The sequence below is a fragment of the Pogoniulus pusillus genome, chromosome Z (assembly GCF_015220805.1).
Source record: "Pogoniulus pusillus isolate bPogPus1 chromosome Z, bPogPus1.pri, whole genome shotgun sequence".
Classification (NCBI taxonomy): domain Eukaryota; kingdom Metazoa; phylum Chordata; class Aves; order Piciformes; family Lybiidae; genus Pogoniulus; species Pogoniulus pusillus.
In genome coordinates, this window is record NC_087309.1 from 7,820,051 (window position 1) to 7,843,390 (window position 23,340).

Consider the following 23,340-nt stretch of genomic DNA (forward strand, 5'->3'; position numbering starts at 1 on the left):
TGCTACCTTACCCCTGTCCCAAGGAAGAATACAGGTTTGGGCAGGGGGGTTAGGAAGCAAAGTGGGTTAGCCCAAAAAGGAGGGTAAAGTTAGGGAGATGCAGTTCAGCCAGCAGCCCCAGCGAGAGTGAATGCCCAGTGTGTGTTATCAAATGTTTTTATTTCTTGTTCCTATATTTCTCAGCAAGACTGTGAGCGAAGTGGACATCACCATTGTTTTCCTTTTACAGCCTGTAACCTAGTTCTTCTCACCAAAACATCCTAGCCTGCTTCAAACTAGCACACTGCAGTTATAAACAAAATGTTTTTTTTAACTTACTTCAGGTGCATTGACATACAACAGAGTAATGAAGTAGAAAGAACACAAGCACTTCGATTAGTGAGAAAGGTAAAGTATAACTCCATATGGTCTTATCAGCTATCCAAGTCAATTGTGCTGACTCTTGTTTTTTTTCCATCAGCAGATTTTTTTCATGTGGTCTCTAATTACTTACCTTAATTTAGCATGTGAGAAGAAATGACAGCTGATAATTCAAAAGAGGGATGAAATGGTAGTGCTGAGATTTGGGTTAATTTTTTTTGTCACTAAGAATTTTGAGCAGGCTAGAGAACCTGCTAATTTTTCTTTGATAGAGGTTATTCCTGGAGAAGATTGGGGAAAATTTTACCAAACTATGAAGGCAAATACAGAAGAACCATATTATTAAGTTCCATGTAATGTCATAGAATCACAGAGTCATAGAATCAACCAGGTTGGAAGAGACCTCCAAGATCATCCAGTCCAACCTAGCACCCAGCCCTATCCAGTCAACCAGACCATGGCACTAAGTGCCTCATCCAGTCTTTTCTTGAAGACCCCCAGGGACGGTGCCTCCACCACCTCCCTGGGCAGCCCATTCCAATGCAAATCACTCTCTCTGTGAAGAACTTACTCCTAACATCCAGTCTATACTTCCCCCAGCACAACTTGAGACTGTGTCCCCTTGTTCTGTTGCTGGTAGTCTGGGAAAAGAGACCAACCCCCGCCTGGCTACAACCTCCCTTCAGGTAGTTGTAGACAGTAATAAGATCACCCCTGAGCCTCCTCTTCTCCAGGCTAAACAACTCCAGCTCCCTCAGCCTCTCCTCATAGGGTTTGTGTTCCAGGCTTTTCACCAGGTTCATTGCCCTTCTCTGGACACGTACGAGTATCTCAACATCTCTTTTGAACTGAGAAGCCCAGAACTGGACACAGTACTCAAGGTGTGTCCTGACCAGTGCTGAGTACAGGGGAAGAATAACCTCCTTCATCCTACTGGCCACGCTGCTCCTGATACAGGCCAGAATTCCGTTGGTTCTCTTGGCCACCTGGGCACACTGCTGGCTTATCTTCAGCCTACTATCCACTAGTACCCCCGGGTCCCTTCCTGGCTGCTCTCCAACCACTCAGTCCCCAGCCTGTAGCGTTGCTTGGGGTGTTGTGGCCAAAGTGTAGAACTCTGCACTTGGCCTTGTTAAATCTCATCCCATTGGCCTCTGCCCACCCATCCAGCCTGGCCAGGTCCCTCTGCAGGGCTCTCCTACCTTCCAACAGATCAACACCTGCTCCTAGCTTGGTGTCATCTGCAAACTTACTGATGCTGGACTCAATCCCCTCATCCAGATCATCAATAAAGATATTGAACAGGACTGGGCCCAGTACTGATCCTTGGGGAACACCACTAGTGCCAGCTGCCAGCTGGATGTGGCACCATTCACCACCACTCTCTAGGGTCTGCCATCCAGCCAGTTCTTGATCCAGCACAGAGTGAATCTGTCCAAGCCATGAGCTGCCAGCTTGGCCAGGAGCTTGTTGTGGCAGACAGCGTCCAAGGCTTTGCTGCAGTCCAGGTAGACTACATCCACAGCCTGCCCCACATTCACCAGGCGGATTAACTCTTGCATCAAAAAGAGAGCCTGAAAGCTTAAACATCATCACCGTATCCAAACCCAGACAAAGAAACACAACAATATGAGAATGGGTATTTGAGGAAGGTGCAGTTTATAAAAATTCTTTGTTAGTCTGGTTTTAGTAAGGGCTTATTTATAGAGCCAGAGTAACTTAAATCAGAAGAGGGAATGGAAACACATTTATAATTGATTTTATGTGGGTCAGAAATTTACTTTCATTATTCTTGGGCTTTTTTAAGCATTTGCTAATTGTGCAGACTTTTGTCTTGCTTGAGATAAATGAGAGGAAGCAAGAGAAGTAAGTCCCTTAGTTTGAGTTGACACAGCAATCCTGAGTGAAATAATGAAAAGTCTTACAACTGACCACCAATGTTTGGGGCTTTCTTTCATCTATCATTGTACAAGGATGCTGTGTGGATGTGCATGTATAGAATGTACGTATGGCCTGGGGATGCTGACAATTCTTTGATGCTGAGAACTGCATTTCCTAACATGTTTTGTTGCCTAGAATGTATTTTTTTTCTTAAAAGGCAATGTCAGACAAAGCCACCCAACATGTCTGCCAGTAAAGTTAACATCTTTTTCATGTTCTGTCCAGGCTACAGCAGTTAAGCAGCATAGTCAGTACTTGAGACTCTCTGAAAAGGAATACTGTGGCACATGTCCTCAATGGCATATTCTCTGTTTCCTATAATTTTGCTATCCTGCTCCTGCCGTTTTCACATCTCTCCATCTCACTCTGTATCTCAGACTCGGTGATTTATACCAAGATGCCTAAAAGATTTATTAAAAAAATGTCTAGAAGAAGAGGAATAGTGACAAATAGTCAGAGCTGATTTATTTGTGCACGAGATAATTTACTTTGAACCATGAAAGAGCTGAACTGGGTTCCACCAGCATCAACAAATTACCGTTTTCAGTTTCAATGTCTAGATTCAATTCTTTAACCTCATACTTTATGGCAAACATGCCTATGTAAAAGCATAGATACAAACACCTTTCTTACATTGTTCTTTTCCTGTTTGTAGGTGAGAGAAGCAAAATAGATAAATCCTGTTTTATGAATCATAGAATCATAGAATCAACCAGGTTGGAAGAGACCTCCAAGATCATCCAGTCCAACCTATCACCCAGCCCTAACCAATCAACTAGACCATGGCACTAAGTGCCTCATCCAGTCTTTTCTTGAAGACCCCCAGGGACGTTGCCTCCACCACCTCCTTGGGCAGCCATTTATAAAAGGCACTTAATGCAAAACTTTAACATGCCCTTTTTTTTTTAAGTATTCTAGGAAGAGAAAAAGAACTTTGGAAACATTTTTTAAGTTGATTTGCATTTTTTTCTGGCATGTGTTTTCATGGGTTTTAAGGTTTTTAGTTCTCATTGTCTCTTTTGATTGCAGTCACCTCTACATCTCTTACAGCTTTTTAATTCAGTGTTTTCAGTCATGGGCAGGATGGTGTAAAGATGCCTTGGAAAGTGCCATTATTTTTGGTTTTTCTACAATTTAAAAGGCATAATAAAAGGTTATTTTCAGAGTAGAACTCAGGATGACATACACTGTGAACCACATTCTTTCCTCATCTTTTAAACAACAATCTTTAAAGACCAAATTCACAGTCTTTGTTACTTATTTCATTATAGCTGCTTGTAAGTAGCCTTGCATCCCCTTTCCTTAGTCTTTAGAATTGCATTTCAATGACTAGAACAGAATGAAAGCAAATGCAAAGGTTTATATTTATTCTACTAGTAGAATCATAATTCAAAAGTATTCCACTGTTTGGAATTGAATATTAAGAGAAATCTTTCCTTCTCGTGTTGTAGAAGAAAACAGTGAGACGAAATAGGTGTAAGAGGCTGCTTGTGTCCTCACACTAAGTATATATAAATATCACTAGAAAAAAAAAAAGAGTTAGAATTTTGTAGGCTGGATGTTGCACCTCTTCTGTGGCTAATTTTGCTACTTTATATAATTTTAAAAGTGAAAGAACATGCAGGTGGGGAAACACTTTGTTTTTCTCTTTACAGCGCTGTTTTAAGCCTTCCTGTTTTGTGGGTGACAATATGTATGATAAGTTTCTCAAAAACTTGTCTTTAAAATCAGCTTGCTAAAAATGTTCCAGTGTATTTGCCATAATGGTTGATCTTTCCTCATTTTATCATCCACTGTGGAGGTAAAACAACCAGGTGCTGTGCAAGAGAGGATGTATGGGTGTTACTGGCAGTTGCCTTTCAGCTACCACTGCAGCCGCGCCTGTCGACTGTCCTTTTGTGCTCTGCAGCGACTTAAGGATCTTACTGCACAGCAGGAGATTTTAGTCATACCTAATGAAACCATTGAATTAAGTACTCAGGAATCTGCTGCAGTGTGAATGAATCTTCTAGGACAGTTTGTCATCTACTCTATGTCATTGGATAGCATTCTATGTCAATAAAAAAATGACTGGGGGAAAAGTACCAAAAAAGTCACTGTAACTCTCTGTAATAGTCATCTTTTTAAAAGCTTTCTTATTACTACAAAGTAATGTAAAAATACACTGAAGCAGAAGGGGAATAGTAAATTGACAAATGAAAAATTTAAAGAACTAAAGATACTTTCAGGGTTTGCCAGATAAAAGGAATTAATAATGTTCTGTCTGACTTTATGTAGGAAACAGAATACTGGTACATGTAGAGAAATACCAAGAAACCATAGACTTTTTTTCTGTCTTTTTTGTCAGATGATCACTGTGAATGCTTCATTGTTCCCCAGTTCTATAACTAATTCTTTGATAGCAGTTGGAAATGATGGTCTGCAAGAAAGAGACAGGATGGTTCGAGCATGTATAGCCATTATCTGTGAACTAGGTAAGTTAACTGAAAGCTAAGAAAAAAAAATGATATGATTATCATCACTTTTCTAAAAGATTCTGTTGTATGGGTTTATATTAAATAGTTTATATTCAAGTAGTTAAGGGTACTTCTTAATAATGAGTTAGATGCTAAATGTTGTTAATGTCAGTTTCATGAATTTTAATAATAAGTTTGGTGTAAAGCAAAATCACTTCAATGTAAAATCATCTTCTTACATGCAGTATGTGAAGATTCAAGTACTGTTCCTTCCTTCAAGACTTGGCAATTTTTGATGTACCTTTAATTTCCCTGCTGCAGTTGGTGTTTCTAAAAGTGATGGATTGGAAGCAGGGAAATTCCATGCATGAGATTCTGACAAATGTGTAAGAGTTCTTAGGCCTACAAAATATAGAATCATAGAATCAAGCAGGTTAGAAGAGACCTCCAGGATCATCCAGACCAACCTATCACCCAGCCCTGTCCAATCAACTAGATCATAGCACGAAGTGCCATCTTTTTGTTTCCTTTTTAACAATGGCTAATGTGCTTAGCTGGCCTCTGGAAGTTGGTATTTGTGTGCATGTAAAGGCTACATGGACAGTGTTTTATACTTGCTTCCTGTACTTGTATGTAGATGCAGATTTAGAAGCTTTTCCAAAATCAATGAGAGATAATTTCAGACATGTTTTTATTTAAAAAAAAAAAAGAGGATCTCTTGCTGTTCTGTGTTCTAGTACAAATCCTTTATGCGTGTCAGTCCAGTGAAGCACAAAACCTTTTTCACAAGGAAATCCAGAAACTGAATAGAAGATTGCCTGGAAATGAGTTGGGAAATTGTTGCACAATATTTCTGGACTGACATTTTTTGTTAATGATCAATTATTTCAAAATCTCAATTAATTAATATTGTCATTTCCTTAAAAGCTTCATGTCTGACTCAGCATTGTTCAGGAATAAAAAGACCTAGGTATTAAAGAGATGACAAGTTTGTCACATGGGCAGCTGTGAAAGGTTTGTTTCCTGTTGTCGACCAATATGATTTGTTTTCCTTTATTTAGCACTTCAGAATCCTGAAATGGTGGCTCTTCGAGGTGGTTTAAGTACCATCTTGAAAAATGTGATTGACTGTCAGTTAAGTCGAATAAATGAGGCTCTGATAACCACAGTTTTGCACCTCATTAATCATCCAAAGACCCGACAGTATGTGCGAGCAGATGTAGAATTAGAGGTGGGTTCAGTTTTACTTGTTTAATGCCAGAAATTAAATACTGAATTACTAATAGAAATATTTAATTTTCATATAAATTTTCATCCTCTTATGTTTGTGCATAATGTTTAAATTACAACATTTTAGGCTATGGGTGTGTTTATTTATAAAACAAAAATAGCTGACAGATTGGAATGGGACTGAGGAAAGGAAAAGACCCCTTTGACTGTGTTCTCATGTGAAAATAATGCATGTCTCTCTTTTGTTCAGCGAATTTTAGCTCCTTACACAGATTTTCACTACAGGCACAATCCAGACACAGCAGAAGGACAGCTCAAGTAAGTGGTAGTGCTTGTATTTATGCAGCACTATGTGTGTTCATGCAGACACTGTCCCCAAAACAGCAGCCTTTCAAGTGCCCACAAAAGTGTTACCAGGGAGGTGTTGTCAGGGCCCTTCATGGTAGTGAAGGCTGGGAGGACAAGAAGCTGCAGAGAAATTGAGACAGGAGAGGTCCCAACTTACAATGGGGTTGAGTGTGTTTTCTGTGAGGTCAATCAAGTGCTAGAACAGGCTGTCCAGAGAGGTTCTGAAGCTGTCATTCTTGAGAACTTCTAAAACCCAACTAGATAAAAACTTTATTATCACTGGCAGTGATTTCATAATAGACAGATTCCTTATGCAGGAGTTTGGATTGGAGACCTTCTGAGATTGCTGCCAACTTGAGTTACTCTTTTTGATTATCAAATTACACTAGATGCTGAAGTCTGGGTAATTGAATAAGGTCCAAATCTTTAGGTCCCTGCTGTAAACTCACTGTCAGTGGAAGCACGGGGTGATTCATCTGACCACATAGGTGTTTACTTTGTGATGATATCCTTCTTCCTTGGAAACTCCCCTGAAAAAGCAGAAGTAACAATGCTTTAAAATTCTAATCTGTGTGTGTTACACATTGTGTATGCACACGTGCATATGCAAAAGGTTTCTTTTGCTCTGGATTTGTGTCTCTGTTTAACATCTCAGTTAACTATTTTTTTACTTGCTATGTAACTAACACTGTTAAAGTGACTAACTTTATTGTGACATTTATTATTTTAATGACAGGGAAGACAGAGAAGCACGGTTCCTAGCTAGTAAAATGGGAATAGTGGCAGCATTTCGCTCATGGGCAGGTAAGAGTTGTTTGTTTGAAGCTGAATGATTGGAATGGTGCAGCTTCCTTCCTCCCCATATATAGTACCTTATAAGTTTTACCTTGATGGTTGCCTTGTAACTTGCTTTGGCACTTTCACTTTTAGATGTTCTTTGTACTTTATATTACTTGTTATGTTGGAGACCAACGTCCTAGTACTTCAAGGTTTTGGGGTGTTTTGAGGTTTTCTTTAGGCTTTTAGGATTGGTTTTATTGTCTGGCCATACTATCCATAGTCAGTTATTCTTCAGAGCTGCTGGATATTATGTCATTTCTCCTCGTGTGTGATCATGTCCTTAGGGATGAAAACAGGGCATGCAGGGTGTGGTGGTTTAGGTGTTATCTGCCCCCCCACACCTTAAGAAACACCCAGCTAACTCAGTCGGGCTCTGGGAATATGATTGAAGCTATTTATTTACAGCTAGCACAATATACAAGCAGATATTTACAGTATATACAGTTATAGACATAAATATACAAGGTAAAAATAATACAGAAGCACAACTCCCCTCCCAAAAACCTGAGTCCCCAGGAGGGGCTCTCAACCACCCCTGCACCTTCCCCCTGCCCCTCTCAACCTTACCCCAGTCCTAAGGAAGAAAAGAGGTTCAGCCAAGAGGTTAAGAAGCAAGGTTAGTGGCAGTGAGGTTAAGGAGATGCAGTTCAGTCCTAGCCCAGCCAGAAAGTGAAGACAAAATGGCGAAAGTGTTATCTAATGTTTACATTTCTTCTTCAGCAAGACTCTGAGAGGAGGAGACATCACCATTGTTTTCCTTTTTCACAGCCAATAATCTAGTTCTTTTCACCAAAACATTCTTGCCTGCTTCAAACTAGCACACAGGGATGACTGCATATATCTGAGTTATTTCCGTGTGTACAGCCAGATGTGCATGTCTTGTTTTTGTGACATGGCAGTTTTGAAATGGAGGACTTCAAGTTCATATAAAGCACATGTCATTAAGGTTAAAGTTGTGTTAGTGAAATTAAATACATTAGTAGATTGTATTTTTCACATTGCAGGAAATTTTAAGGAATAATTGTTTAGTTTTATTTATGATATGTAAGACAGAAAGGTGTGCAGCCCTTGATGTTTTTATTCATTCAGAGTTGCATTTTGGAGAAACTTGTTTGTTTTCTGCATAGAAGGTTTCTGTAAGTTTCAGTTGATTCTGTGAATTATGAAGAAAAGTGGTCAGGGAAATGGGCAAGGTTCTATCTTTGAATCCACATTTTTAGTGAAGAGGCTGCATGTAACTTGAGGGTGAAAATCTGGGTAATTATAGAATTGATCAGGGTTGGAAGGGAACGCAAGGGTTGTCTAGTTCCAACCCCCTGCCATGGACCAGGACACCTCACACTGGATCAAGCTGTCTACAGCCTCATCCAGCCTGGCTTTAAAAATCTTCAGGGATGGGGCTTCTACCACCTCCCTGGACAACCCAGGGTCTCACCACCCTCATGGTGAGGAACAACTTTCTAACATCCAGTCTGAATCTAACCATTTCTAGCTTTGTGCTGTTCCATCCCGTCCTATCACTATCTGACATCCTAAAAAGTCCTTTCCCAGTTTTTTTGTAGGCCCCCTTATGATACTGAAAGGCCACAATAAGGTCACCTGGGAGCCTTCTCCTCTCTAGACTGAACAGCCCCAACTCCCTCAGTCTGTCCTCATAGGAGGGGTGTTCCAGCCCTCTGATCATCCTCATGGACCTTCTCTAGACACCTTCCCATGCATCCATATCCCTTTTGTAATGGCTTTAGAACTGGATGCAGTACTCCAGGTGAGGTCTTATTAGTGCAGAGTAGAGGAGGAGAATCACCTCCCTCTACCTTCTGGCCACACTTTGCTTGATGCAGCCCAGGATCTGATTGGCTCTCTGGGCTGCAAGAGCACTCTTATGGCTCATATTGAGCTTCTCATCCACCAGCACCCCCAAGTCCCTCTTGCCGGGGCTGCTTTCAAGCCCAGCATATATTGGTGCTTGAGATTGCCTCAACCCAGATGCGGGACCTTGCACTTGGCCTTGTTGAACTTCATGTGGTTGGCTTGTTCACACCTTTCCAGCCTGTCTAGGTCCCTCTGGATGGATCCCTTCACTCCCATTGTCAGCTGCACCACACAACGTGGTGTCATCGGCAGACTTGCTGAAGGTGCTTCATTGTCACTGTCCATGTTGGCTGACTTGAAATACTAAAATAGTTGAGTAATAATGCAGTATAAAAGGACCAGATTATACAAAGCTAAATTTACTGTGTGTAAACTTAGATGAGCACTTGTCTTTTAGGAAAAGATGGTTTAAAACCATGCATAGAGAATGTTATTGCACGTATGTTTGAAGTAGCTACTTAGAATTCTCCCCAGACTCAAACTGGATAAACTTGTTAAGATGGAACTTTTGATGGAGAAAGTTCTTAGAGTTCTGCCAAGCTGATGCAGATTTTTTGGGTTTGTTGCATTCTTTACTGACAACTTTGTCTGCTCTTTACCTTTTCTTCCATGTAAGTGTTGGTTTTGTAAATAATTTGGAAATACTGATCACAGTAGAAAGTGCAAAAGCAGCTTAAAATTTTAAGGAGAGAACAGGCTTTGTGATTAGAAACTGTAAATAAATATAATCAATTGGAAAGTAAGAGAAGGAGAAAATGAAGGAGAAAATGTTTACAGTTCATAATTTTTGTCATCTGTCCTTGTGCTACAAATGGAACTCAAAATTGTCAGTGTGTCTAATACTATTTCTTTCATTCAATGAGGGAGCATTATTATGTTTCTAATGTTTTATAGGTATTATCAGCCTGTGTAAACCTGGAAATTCTGGGATTCAGTCTCTTATTGGGGTACTCTGTATACCAAATATGGAAATACGGGTAGGTAGTAAACACTTTTTACTGAGGTAGGAAAAATACTGCCTATTTTGTTTAATGTATTCTTAACATTAAATTGTTAAAATAGTTAAACACTGGTGTCAGTTATCACAGTATCACAGTGTTATTAGGATTGGAAGAGACCTTGCAGATCATCAAGTCCAACCCTTTACCACAGAGCTCAAGGCTAGACCATGGCACCAAGTGCCACGTCCAATCTTGCCTTGAACAGCCCCAGGGACGGCGACTCCACCACCTCCCCGGGCAGCCCATTCCAGTGTCCAATGACTCTCTCAGTGAAGAACTTTCTCCTCACCTCGAGCCTAAATCTCCCCTGGCGTAGCTTGAGGCTGTGTCCTCTTGTTCTGGTGCTGGCCACCTGAGAGAAGAGAGCAACCTCCTCCTGGCCACAACCACCCCTCAGGTAGTTGTAGACAGCAATAAGGTCACCCCTGAGCCTCCTCCAGGCTAAACAATCCCAGCTCCCTCAGCCTTGCCTCGTAGGGCTGTGCTCAAGGTCTCTCACCAGCCTCGTTGCCCTTCTCTGGACACACTCAAGCATTTCGATGCATTTGACCCTCAAATTCCACATCTGCAGTGCCTGTATGAAATTCTTGAAAATGGAAGCACCTCTGTGTCTGAGAGGGGGGAATAGAGAAAAGCACATAAATTAACTTTTACTCTGACAAGTCAAAGCAAGTACAGAGTGACTGCAGTTATGAGTTTAAAGCATAGCAATCAGTGTTGAATCAAAGATAAATATTATTTTTTCCCAATGACCTATCAAACCAAGAGGTTGATGGTGCAGCATGAACTGTTCTAAAACCCTGTAAATCAGGTAGCCTGAACTTCTGTAGAGTACATTGTGACATAGTTCTAAACTAAACAAGCCCTTAACCTTCCTCTTCTCCAGATTATTTCATTTTACGAAAATAAGCATATTACTAACTAAACAAACAGTGAAACAAATAATATTAGCACAACATAGAAGTCTCGTCTTCAGTATTGATAATGAACAAAAGGACAGTTTTTGTAAATCTGTAAAATTCCTGTTGTGTGTTTTGTTTGTTTTGATTTTTTTTTGTTGGTAGCGAGGTCTGCTTGAAGTTCTCTATGATATATTTCGCCTTCCTCTCCCTGTTATTGCAGAAGAATTTATTGAGGCACTTCTCAGTGTAGGTAAGTGTTCCAAACCAATTCACCGATGAATTCTGTCAGTTAAATTCTTGCACAAACTTGTACCTTTCAGTGTCTCCCCTGTATTATTGTAAATTATATCAATATTAACTGTTTCATCACTAAATTGATTTGTCTGAAGTCAGATTCTTTATCAAATGTCAAGTGTTTTAAGTTGGTAAAAAATCAGCAGTGAAGCATAAGGAGCATTTACACAAAGGACTGTATAAACATTACTGTAATTTAGGCTTCTTTTAAGTGTTAGGAGTGTAGAAGTGTTGGTTGGTGTTACAATTTAATAAACTGAGTCTTTTCAATTTATTATCTGTCTGCTAGCTATGTACAGCGTACTTTAGCAGACTTACTTTTCACAGAATCACAAAACCACAGAATGTCAGGGGCTGGAAGGCACCTTGAAAGTCCAACCTTCCTGCCAGAGCAGGATCACCTATACCAGGTCACACAGGAACACATCAAGGCAGGTTTTGAATATCTCTACAGCAGAAAACTCCACAGCTCCCCATGGCAGCCTGTTGCAATGTTCTGTCACCCTGACAGGGAAAAAAATCCTCCTCATGTTTAAATGAAGCTTTCTTCCTTCCCTTGTCCTGTCATTGGGCACCACCAAGCAGAGCCTGGCTCCATTCTTCTGGCACCTTTACATATTTATAAACATTCATGAGGTCACTTCTCAGTCTCCTCTTCTCCCAGCTAAAGAGCCCCAGATCTCTCAAGCTTCCCTTATAGGAGAGATCTTCCATTGCTTTTGTCATCTTTGTGGCTCTGTACTCAAGCAGTTCTGTGTCCCTCTTGAACTATGTTGCCCAGAACTGGACACAGTACTCCAGATGTGGCCCCACCAGGGCAGAGTAAATGCTCCTAAGGCAAGTACCTGCATCATCATATCTCTAGCGGACCAAGTCTTTTATCTTTATGATTACTTCTCTGTAAACTTAAGAATGTCCTTTGTAAACTTAAGAACTGCTTTGTCTTGCAGTGCAAAAGTGTGAATTCGAAAAGCTGCTAACTTCAGCCTTTAATGTTCCAGCAGTTCTCTTCTCCAAACTCTGGTTATAAATGTGTATTATAGAATCTTAATGCATGCTTGCTTCTTCTCAATAAGCACATTAATTTTTGTCGCTGTTTTGTGACGTCTGAGTTACATTTTCATAGAATCATAGAATCAACCACGTTGGAAGAGATCTCCAAGATCATCCAGTCCAACCTAGCACCCAGCCCTAGCCGCTCAACTAGACCATGGCACTAAGTGCCTCATCCAGTCTTTTCTTGAACACCCCCAGGGACGGTGATTCCACCACCTCCCTGGGCAGCCCATTCCAATGCCAATCACTCTCTCTGTGAAAACTTCCTCCTAACATCCAGCCTATACTTCTCCCGGCACAAGTTGAGACTGTGTCCCCTTGTTCTGTTGCTGGTTGTCTGGGAGAAGAGGCCACCCCCCACCTGGCTACAGCCTCCCTTCAGGTAGTTGTAGATAGCAATGAGGTCTGCCCTGAGCCTCCTCTTCTTCAGGGTGCACACCCCTAGCTCCCTCAGCCTCTCCTCGTAGGGTCTGTGTTTCTGGCCCTTCACCAGCGTTGTTGCCCTTCTGTGGACACGTTGCAGCACCTCAACTTCTCTCTTGAATTGAGGAGCCCAGACCTGGACACAGTACTCAAGGTGTGGCCTGACCAGTGTTGAGTACATTTTCAGTGTTAGGATATTTTCTGTTTAATGTCTTTATGAATTGGAAATGCCCTTTTTTTTTTCTGCTCTTGGTTGATATTTGGATGCAGTGTTTAGCTTTGAACTTAGCTGTGCTTTGTTCAGGAGTGTAGATGAGACTTCCTGTTGGAGATCCCTTCTGGCAAAATTTTCTGTAACTTGAAATCTGAAATGTCATGTTTTGGGAGTAATTCCTTACTGACAATCATAAAATAATAGTATGGAATCTAATGTTATAATTGCCATTGTCCATATTTTCTTCTAGATCCAAGCAGGTTTCAGGACTGCTGGAGACTTTCTGATGGCTTTGTAGCTGCCGAAGCTAAAACTGTATTACCCCATCGAGCCAGGTCAAGGTGAGCTTTCAATGAGCTTAGTCTAAACCCTTGTTCTTGTTTTGTGTTATTGACAAAATGCTTGTTGTTTTCTTGCAGGCACAGTAAGAAAAGAGCTTTCTAAACTATTTCCATACTTCTTTTTTTTTTGTCTCCATAGGCCTGATCTCATGGATAATTATTTGGCTTTAGTGCTTTCAGCTTTTATTACCAATGGACTTCTAGAGGTAAATAATGATTTTGAATAGATGCTTGCTACTTTTCTCCTATAAACACTTAAACAAGATGTTACACATTAAATGTAATGTTCATTTAACTTTTTGAAGGGTCTGGTTGAAGTGATTACGAGTAGTGATGACCATGTATCTGTTAGAGCAACAATTCTCTTAGGAGAGCTTCTGCACATGGTAAGTAGCACTTTTTGCTGAGAGTAAGCTGTAGTATTTTTTTGAGCAGAAAGTTTTCAGTAGAAGTCATCACTTTGAATCACATTTCAAATTTTAGATGTGTTTTTATGCATGACATGAGGCAATATCATGCTTTGCATACTTTTGCATATTACCACTTTAAAAGTCACCAAATGCAGACATACAGATGAGAAGGCTGAGACTATCTTAAATTACTTTCAGTTGTATTTCAGATTAAATTAAATTGCATTTCAGTTAAATCTCATATTCAAAATAGTACATGTAATTATTGATCTGACCATTATGCAAAAGAATTTTGTGGTCATGCATTTGAAATTTGTTAAAGTAGTAAATTCTTTCAATCTTGATCGTGAAGAGATATCTGAAAGTATTGTGATCCTGTTCTAATTAGTCTTGTTTTTATTTAGGCAAATACAATTCTTCCTCATTCTCACAGCCATCACCTGCACTGCTTACCAACGCTAATGAATATGGCAGCATCTTTTGACATCATGAAAGAGAAAAGACTGTAAGTTAAGTTCTAAGTTACACTTAAAAGCAAACATTTACATTACTCTTCACTTTTTTGTACTCGTGAACATATCTAATAGCATGAGAATTCCCATTTTTTGTTGTAAGAAAGTGGATTTGTAGTAGCATCTTTTATTTGGCATTTTTGTTTTGATCATTACTGTCTATTGTTTCATGCTTTGAAAAACTAAGCCCTGTTAAATTGATACAATTTAGACAAATGACCAAATTCAAAGATATTTGAAGATAATTTGAAATAAAAACACTCTCCTACACTATTAGAATTATTTTTATGGTAAAGAAGGTAGGCTTGCTTGGACTCCTTTGTTTCATTTGCTTATCAGAGTTTATTTTCTGCTGCCCCTACTTTGTAATCATCTGTTTCAGCCATTGTTAGCTGTCATTTTTGTTACTTCCTATCTTTTCCTGGAAAACTTGTTGCATGCTGTTGCTGAACTCTTTAGATATAAAGAGCAGGAAACATAGTACTGATACTCCTAGCCACCCTCTTGTAGGGAGGAGGAGAGAAATGACAAGAAATAATTGGCTAGTTAGAGTTTAAGCTATAGCCCCTTCAACTCTCATCTTTGCTGCAGAAAACTGGTCTGCTGTGGCCCCTCTTATTGCAAAGTTTAAGATGATGTTGTTTGAACTGACATAGACACTGCTAACTGCACACTATAAAGAAAGGTGTCAGTAAGATCGTTTCTTAATTTCTAGTACTGAAGAGAGAACTTCTGTTTAGTTTTGGTACAAGTCAGGCCTATGGATGTGTGAAAATCTTAGACTGTTGTTTTGAAATAGTTGGTCATTTTTTTTCTGAGTTATGTTTATTTACTCAAGATGCAGCAGTGGTATGTTTCATTTGGATGGCAGTTACCAAATACTGATTGAAGGTACTTTTTTCTTCTATCAGTCGAGCAAGTGCCGCACTCAACTGCTTAAAACGTTTTCATGAGATGAAGAAAAGAGGACCTAAACCTTACAGCCTCCACTTAGATCATATTATTCAGAAAGCTATCTCAACACACCAAAAAAGGGATCAGTACCGTGTGCAGAAAGACATATTTATTTTAAAGGTATTAAAGTTTTTTATTTTTCAAAATTGAATTTGACTTTATATTTTGGAAACTTAGATCCTGCTCCCAAGCTTAGCTCTGAATTTGATAAGAAAGTAACTTAAACAATTCCTTTCCAGTAATTTGTTTAATTTACTGTATCTTTTATATACTTCTGAGTATTCTTTGCATTTCTAGAAATTTTAATTTCTTAAAGTTTTTATGATCAGTTGTGATCTCTTACTATTAGATTCATAATGCATTGTAACAATGCAGTTTATTTTCAAATCATAGAATCAACCAGGTTGGGAGAGACCTCCAAGATCATCCAGTCCAACCTAGCACCCAGCCCTATCCAATTAACCAGACCACGGCACTAAGTGCCTCATCCAGGCTTTTCTTGAACACCTCCAGGGACGGTGACTCCACCACCTCCCTGGGCAGCCCATTCCAATGCCAGTCACTCTCTCTGCCAACAACTTCCTCCTAACATCCAGCCTAGACCTCCCCCAGCACAAGTTGAGACTGTGTCCCCTTGTTCTTTTAATGCAAGGCAAATGCACCTTTTTAATGATTATATAAACAGCAAACACATCATGTGAGAAGACTGAAAAAAAATATGCAAGGAAACCTACCTGTAGTTTTCCATTTCTGTATTTCAGGATACAGAAGAAGCACTTGGAATGAATCTTCGAGACAGCCAAGTTCTGAATCATAAAGAGAACCTGGACTGGAATTGGAATCTAATTGGGACCATATTGAAGGTATGCTTAAAAAGGACATAATTTTCATTGCTTTAATTGTTTGGAAAAAAGGTTTCTATTTTACCTGTGAACCTTGATTTTGTAGTATTTATTCCATAGTGCATCTCATAACCTGTTTTACTTCAGAAAATAAGGATCTTGTGGCTTTTAATCAGTGCTGCTAGTCTCTGTATACAAACCATAAACTAGATGTGAAAACACAGATGTTAAATTCACAAATTTCTTAATAAGAATGTATTAGGTTCTGTATATAACTTCATTTGTATAGAAACAGGCCTTACAGGGTTAGCTGTAACGAGTTTAAAGCTGCTGGTACTTTAGGCCTCACTTCAGACTACACAGGGATAATGCCTTGTTCAGTTTCATAGCAGATTTTTCATTAAGTACCATATCAGCTGGTATTTTAAGCTTTTGATTCAGTATTTAAAGTATTATCAACAAACTGCTTTTCAAAATATCACTGTTAATGAATTTCTGAAGTGCTAAGGTGTTTGGTCTCTACTTGAAATTCAAGTCAAACTGTTTCTCATATTTTCTAGTGTCCTGTCAAGCAGTTGCTAATGTCTCAACATCAGAAATGTTTCTGAAAGAGGTTACATGTTTTTCTGGTTTAATTCTAACCACTTCTGTTCCTGTTAAACTGTTAAACACCAGCACAGGTGGTGTTAGCACAGTGGTCCATATTTAGTCCTTGAATGAGCGAGATGCAGATTCTGGTGTTTGGACTTTGCTATCTCACCTCCCTCTTGTCTTTGTCACTGCCTTACAGCTGTGGAGCATCAGCTTTCTAACCACCTCACCTCTCAGGTGATCCCATAGTGGCTCCTTTTTTCCACTTGCTCATTTTACTGTCTAAGCTGTGGAAAGAGCAGCAAAAGTGATCAGGATGGAAAAATGGTTACCTTGTTGTTGACTATATAGGGCTCATACTTTGTTTGGCACTTTCACTAGTACAGTTGGTTTTACTAATGATGTACTAATAGTATACCAGTTGGTAGTGTAGAATTCCGTTGCTTAGGGAAGAATGTTTCATGCACTTGTTACTGTCCTTTGCAAGAAGATAGTTAGTAGTAACAACAAAAATAAATCTAAAACCACAGAGATAAGGGATGGCTCTAAAAACAGAGGAAAATAAGAAAGAAGAATAGATACATAAGAGAGCACTCTTCATATGATCATTCTTTAAACATCTTCTGAAGTATCAACCGGGGAGTTGAAGTACCATTTTAATAAGAAGTATTTAAGTGATCTGTATGAAAATAATAATTATTTTTAAACAAATCTGATCAACAATGAAAGCAGCAACAAAATTATTTCCCTGTTATGCAAATCACTTTTTTTTATTTGGAGAGAGAAACGGAGTAAAATTGTTTATTTTTTAATTAGCTGTACGCAGAGTGCTGTTTTCATTAGAGTTGTTGCCTTGTACACAGAGCCTGTTCTATAGAAAAAAAATCATTCTTGGAGCAAGAAATGTAGGCTTTTCAATAAAAGGGTATATTATAGGTAACATTAGATAGCAGAAAGCTTAGATTTCTTATTAGGTAACTATAAGAAGTATAAGTCAATATTGGTGACTAATCAAGGACCGATATACATGTTTCATATAATGCTATTTTTGCTGTTTTCTTCTAGTGGCCAAATGTAAATCTAAGGAACTATAAAGATGAACAATTGCACAGGTATGTAAAAATTATATAGACTTCTTTTGAAGAAAAATCTGGAAAAACTGAGTTTTCGTATTGCAATATAAACTACTCCTGGGGTATGTCACATTTCTAAAGCTGTAACCTATTGAAAAGCAGAAAAATGAAAATTTAGATAATTAAGATGCAATGTTTGCCTTAAATTTAACACCTCTTTAAATACCAGCAGTTTCTTTTCCATGCACAGATACTTTCTATATTTTCTCAAGAATCATACTAGCTTTGCAAACACTATTTTGTTTTAAACCTTAAAGTATTGCCTCTTTGATATTCCATACAGTCGTGTTTGGTCTCAGCATTTAACGTATCTTTGGCAGTGTAGGTTTAGAGTCATACAGTTATGTAGTTACAGTTTTCATCAAAAAAAAACCAAAGGGAATTTATTAAGTTGATCTTAATGGCAAAGGAAACCATAAAAATATATAAAACTCCACCCCCCAACAAACAAAACACCAGTACAGCTCTGGTTCCTTTCTTACCTGTTGGCATTAAGATATTTTTTCTTTACTGTGCAAATAGAAGTGTTGCTAATTGGCTCTTGGATAGCCTTTTAAAATACACATTTCAGAAATATTTGATTGAATTATTCTGAATAGTAGTTCTGCATTTGTGGGCACGGTAAGCTGCTTCTGTATGAATTTGATGATTAAAATAAAGCTAAAACATAGGCAAAAATGCTTCTGCTGCTCCATTGAAAATTTTCACTAAAAAGAATGAGGCTACTTTTTGTAAAGTATTACTAACATAAGCGTTAGTTGCTTTGTACTTGCAGCTGTAATTTAATTTTGAGTTTGTATTTTTCTTTTTATTATCTGCTTTTTCTTGTTTGATTGTTTTCTGTGGGGTGGGGGTGGGGGGTGTTTCTTTTGTTTCCCGAAGCATTACTTGCCAATCTGTATTTTGTATTTTCCAAACCTGGTGGGTTTACAGCATTACTTCGCTAAAGCAATGTCTGCAGTCCCAGCTGTGATACTTGTACCCTCTCTGTACCTACCTATGTGTGAGACAGTGTTCCTTTTGTCCTGCTTTGAAGCAATGTTCAGTGCCTAAATGTAATTCCAAATAAATTGAGAAAATCTAGCACCAGTGTAAAACTTATACAGCTCATTAATCCTTTTACTGGGATTTTGGTAAGATGCTTTAATGGCTTTGAAGTGGTGTTGCTCCTGTTTAACTAATTAAGTCCTAAACCTTTTTAGTTTCATTCCTGATCATAGAAGATTTTCATGCTTTTTTTTTTTTTAAGTGTAAAATACAGGTGTTGTCCTTCTGTAATTTGATTTTGTTTACTGTTAAAAGTGTTCTTTTGATGATCTTGCAGATGTTAAAGTGGTATTCTAGATGCTTTTATGTAGATTACTTAATTTTATAATGACAGTTAATGCAATGTGTGTACACACATGTATATACCTAAATTAATTACATAATTACACAATTAATTATGCATATATACACACTTGTTTAAATGTTTGTGTTAATGTATAGAGTGTGTCTATTGCTAATAACCCAGTATTTTTTCTGACATTTAAAGAAGTCCTGAGATTTCCTTTTCAGTTGGTCCTGTGTTTGGAGTTGACAGTAGTGGCTTACTTTTCTTAAGTAATAGTGTAGTGTTTCCATTAAATTTTTATTAATGCTTGACATAGCTACCTTCAAACAGAACTTCCTGTGTTATTTTAAGGCACAAAGGTATGTTTATTTTTTGATGCAAGAATTGAAGAGGGCAAGCTCTTTGCTGAATATTTGTTCTTGCAGTGCAACCTCAACCTATATTGATCATTACTATTATTTCAAAAAGTCTTGAGTGAGAGGACATTGCAATCACTGTATCAAGCTACATCAGTACTTAAGTAAGGTGAATGGAAATACTGCTGCAGAATAAACACAATCTTTTCCTGGCAGAACAAAAAAATGTTTTTTCATAATAGAATTAACTGTTAACATACCTTCACCACTGTTAGAGGTGAAGGAAACTCTTGTCACAGATTTTTTTTTTAGCAATTTGTAAGTCTAGATGGTATAATCTTTGAAACTCAACACAAGATGAATTACTTCAGAGTAAATTGTAAGCATGAGGATGAGAAGAAGCCATGGCTTCCAAGAGCATACAGATTTTTACTTCCTTTGCTTATTTATGAAACTGCTCACTGCTATCTTCTACTCTTAATAAGTTTTGAGAATTCATTCCCCACAAGCTGATATAATGATAACATACCTTTTCTACCACCATTATTTTCTGTGTTGAGACTATCATTGTCATACTGAAAAATGTCAAAATCTGTTTTTACTTTGCATAGGTTTGTAAGGAGATTGCTGTATTTTTACAAGCCTAGCAGTAAACTGTATGCCAACTTGGATCTGGACTATGCCAAGGCTAAGCAGCTGACTGTGGTGGGTTGTCAGTTTACTGAATTTCTTCTTGAGTCAGAGGAGGTAAGAAATTTTTGGCTACAAGACTGGAGGGAGAATGAGTTGTCCTGTATGGCACTTACAGAAGAACCTTTTAGTAAAGACTTAAGTAGACTTGTGTTAGATCTAAAATGATGAGTCTAATTAAGAGATATAACTTGGAATCTTGAATTGTAAATGAGACTTTAAGGAAGATGACTGTGTTCGGTTAGATGTCTTGTTAAATGCACCTTAAGGATTGAAAATTTAGAAAAATATTGCAATGTGTATCCTTCCTTTCTCTGATTTCTTCTCGCATGCTAAATACTTTCATGCCTAAGGACAGAAGAAAATGTCATTGAACAATCCTTTTCGTGGAAAGAATAGAACTGGTCTTACGATGTCTCCAAGCTAGACTCCTTTTATTTGCTTTGAACCTTTTTCTTTACTCTGTTTTCCAGACAGCATTTCTATTTTTTGACTGTATTGTGTATGTACATTTTCAGAAACGTGAAATGATGGATTTCAGCAGAGAGGCCAAATTCTGTTACTAGTAAATGTTATTACTCTTTGTTTTGTTAGGATGGGCAAGGTTACCTGGAGGAATTGGTTAAAGATATTGTACATTGGCTCAACTCTTCATCAGGAATGAAACCTGAACGTAGTCTTCAAAATAATGGGTTACTAAATACCCTTAGCCAGCACTACTTTCTGTTTTTTGGTACTCTCTCTTGCCACCCTCATGGAGTGAAAATGCTTGAAAAATGTAACGTGTTTCAGTGGTGAGTGTTTTTATTCTGAGTTGTGTTCATGGGTGTAGTAGCTATGAAAATTGTAACTTGCATGAGAACTACTGTAAAGCTGGGAAGTCCTTTTGATTTCCTTGTGAGTCAAGTCCCCCAGTTCTGAGGGTTTACAGGTTGCTTTTTAAGAAGGGATGGTTTAATCTGTCATTACTGAACAGATAGAGGTGCTCATGTCACACAATAGCAGCTGACAGAAATCAGTATCAAGAGGGATGATGCTGTACTCAAAAGACTGAAATAAGTATTACCCAAATGAAAACCAAACCAAAAACCATACAAACCACCAAACTGGCAGATACTATACTGTAGTGATGCATGCTGCACCTGAACTTCAGTCCAGTATATTTGAGCGAAGCTCTGAAGCTCAACGTTTTGTTCAGTTACAAACTCCTTTTGGGAGAAAATTGGATAGTGGCTACTATCAGTTTATTTTAAATGCAGTAAAATGTAAACAAAAATTAAGGTGTTCTAATGTAAAGAAATGTCTTAAGTAAGCCTTGATTATCAAAATTCAGGTTGTTTACTGGCTTCAGAAAACTTGTATTACAACAAAATTTAGATGGTTAACAGGATTAATTAATGTCAGGCTTTATACACAGAATGTTATTCAGTGAAGTAAGTTGTCCACAGAGCTTTATGAACGTCAGTTTTTGTACTTAACAATCACTGAATATATACTGGGAAAATTATTACAAAGCAATTATAAAAAATAGGGTAGGATTGTTCTCTTTGCAGTTCAGTGCATTTTGTCCTTGTTTGACTTTAGCAGTTGTACCAGTCTAAAGTTGATCTGTTTCGTATGAGAGCTGACTTCGTATTCTGTGTTTGTAGAAAAGAAAGTTGAAATTCAAAGTATTTAAGTTTAAGTTATTAATTGAACAAAATACGAAATTGAGTTGGTTTAAACACTAATTCTTTTTTTTAATTCCCTCTCATTCCTTCCCAGTCTTCTTAATCTTTGTTCTTTGAAGAACCAGGATCACTTGTTAAAACTGACTGTTTCTAGTTTGGATTACAGCAGAGATGGGTTAGCACGAGTTATCCTTTCTAAAATCCTGACAGCAGCCACTGATGTGAGTTCAATTCAACTTAACTTTACATTCTTATTTGTCACTAGACATTTGTTTTATTATTCAAGGTGACTATTTTTAAGGTATTATATATCCAGAAAGGTTTTTATTTTTGTATTCAGAGAAATTAAGCTCCCAGTTACGTCTCTCTTTAACTTGCTTAGAATTTCAGACTGTGTATTGAACTGATACTCAAGAAATTCAGTCACTCAGGTAGAGGTTTCTGTCACATATGAAGGTGGCTACAGTCTTCAAACGCATAGATGAAATGCAGCTGTTATGATTTAGGTCATTGGATAATCCCGAAGAAATCGTGAAGGCATTTCACACATGCACACCACTCCCCCCAAAAAATGCTAATTGTGCTTGCAGGTTTATCAGGTCTCTAACCATAATGATCTCAAGCTCATGGCTGAGATGTGTTGTAACATAAATTCTTACTATATAGAGTTCAGTGTCGCACTGCATGAGACTGTACCCTGATTTTTTTTGGGTTTTTTTTTGTATACTGCAATACCATGGCAATCCCTTCAATATTTTCTTTAAAGCAAAAAAGGAGAAATTATGATAACACATGCAAGAGTTACAAAACCTTGAATCTTACTTGCAAGTGTAAGTTAATCTTTTACAGTAATATACTGAAAAACAATGAAAACATACTCTGGACCTCTTAAGCAGAGCTTAACTTCCTTTGTGAAACACGGTGAGCCCTGAGAGGTGGATAAGACTACTTCAGGGTATTTTGTTTCTTTAAATAGTTGACCTGCTTGGCATTCTTGGAATTTACAGGGAGGTATTTTGTATATTTAATCTTGAAAAGTAGTAGAATCACAACTAAAACGAGCTGTCTTAGCCTGAAGAAATGGGTCTGTTTGCTGCATGAAACAGCAGATGATTACATACTTCGGTAACATTTATTTATTTCCTTAGATTCTTCTCCTGTTTTACTGTATGCCCAACCCCATCTATTCTTATGATGGAAACTGAATTGATGGGGTTTTTGCAGACAAGAATTTACTGAGGACTTCTTGACAAAAAGACTAGAATTTGACCTGTCAAAAGAACCTTTTGGCAATGCTTGTTGTACACAGCATTGCCAGTGTCGTCGCTCAAACAACGTTCTTGTCTTCGGCATTTCTGGTGTTTATGTTTCCAATAGAAGATCAAAGTTTTTCAGAGCTAATCCAAAGGATAAACCCTTTTGATTATTCTGATTGTGTACTTGGGTAATTTTTTCTGTTACTTCAGTTGACAAAGCACAAGTGTCTTCCAGATTTTAAAACTGGAAATAGTTTCAAGGGGTTAAAATGCCTTAAAGAGTATGGAAATACTGAACTCGTAGGTATTTACATG

The 23,340-nt window shown here is 38.1% G+C and overlaps 1 protein-coding gene across 2 annotated transcripts in view; it reads left to right on the forward strand.

Annotated features, from left to right (window-relative positions):
* Nucleotides 1-23,340, forward strand: part of RICTOR (RPTOR independent companion of MTOR complex 2) — a 90,976-nt gene that overhangs the window by 36,635 nt on the left and 31,001 nt on the right. Inside the window, exons 6-22 of one of the 2 annotated variants that reach the window (XM_064176449.1) lie at nt 324-387; nt 4,649-4,775; nt 5,819-5,988; nt 6,238-6,305; nt 7,072-7,139; nt 9,942-10,024; nt 11,113-11,200; nt 13,188-13,278; nt 13,418-13,484; nt 13,584-13,664; nt 14,093-14,193; nt 15,112-15,274; nt 15,895-16,017; nt 17,653-17,699; nt 20,021-20,156; nt 20,694-20,893; nt 21,864-21,990. In XM_064176449.1, coding sequence (XP_064032519.1) covers nt 324-387; nt 4,649-4,775; nt 5,819-5,988; nt 6,238-6,305; nt 7,072-7,139; nt 9,942-10,024; nt 11,113-11,200; nt 13,188-13,278; nt 13,418-13,484; nt 13,584-13,664; nt 14,093-14,193; nt 15,112-15,274; nt 15,895-16,017; nt 17,653-17,699; nt 20,021-20,156; nt 20,694-20,893; nt 21,864-21,990 — 1,804 coding nt within the window. The remainder of the gene's footprint in view (nt 1-323; nt 388-4,648; nt 4,776-5,818; nt 5,989-6,237; nt 6,306-7,071; nt 7,140-9,941; nt 10,025-11,112; nt 11,201-13,187; nt 13,279-13,417; nt 13,485-13,583; nt 13,665-14,092; nt 14,194-15,111; nt 15,275-15,894; nt 16,018-17,652; nt 17,700-20,020; nt 20,157-20,693; nt 20,894-21,863; nt 21,991-23,340) is intronic. The other variant, XM_064176450.1, reaches the window with a different exon arrangement.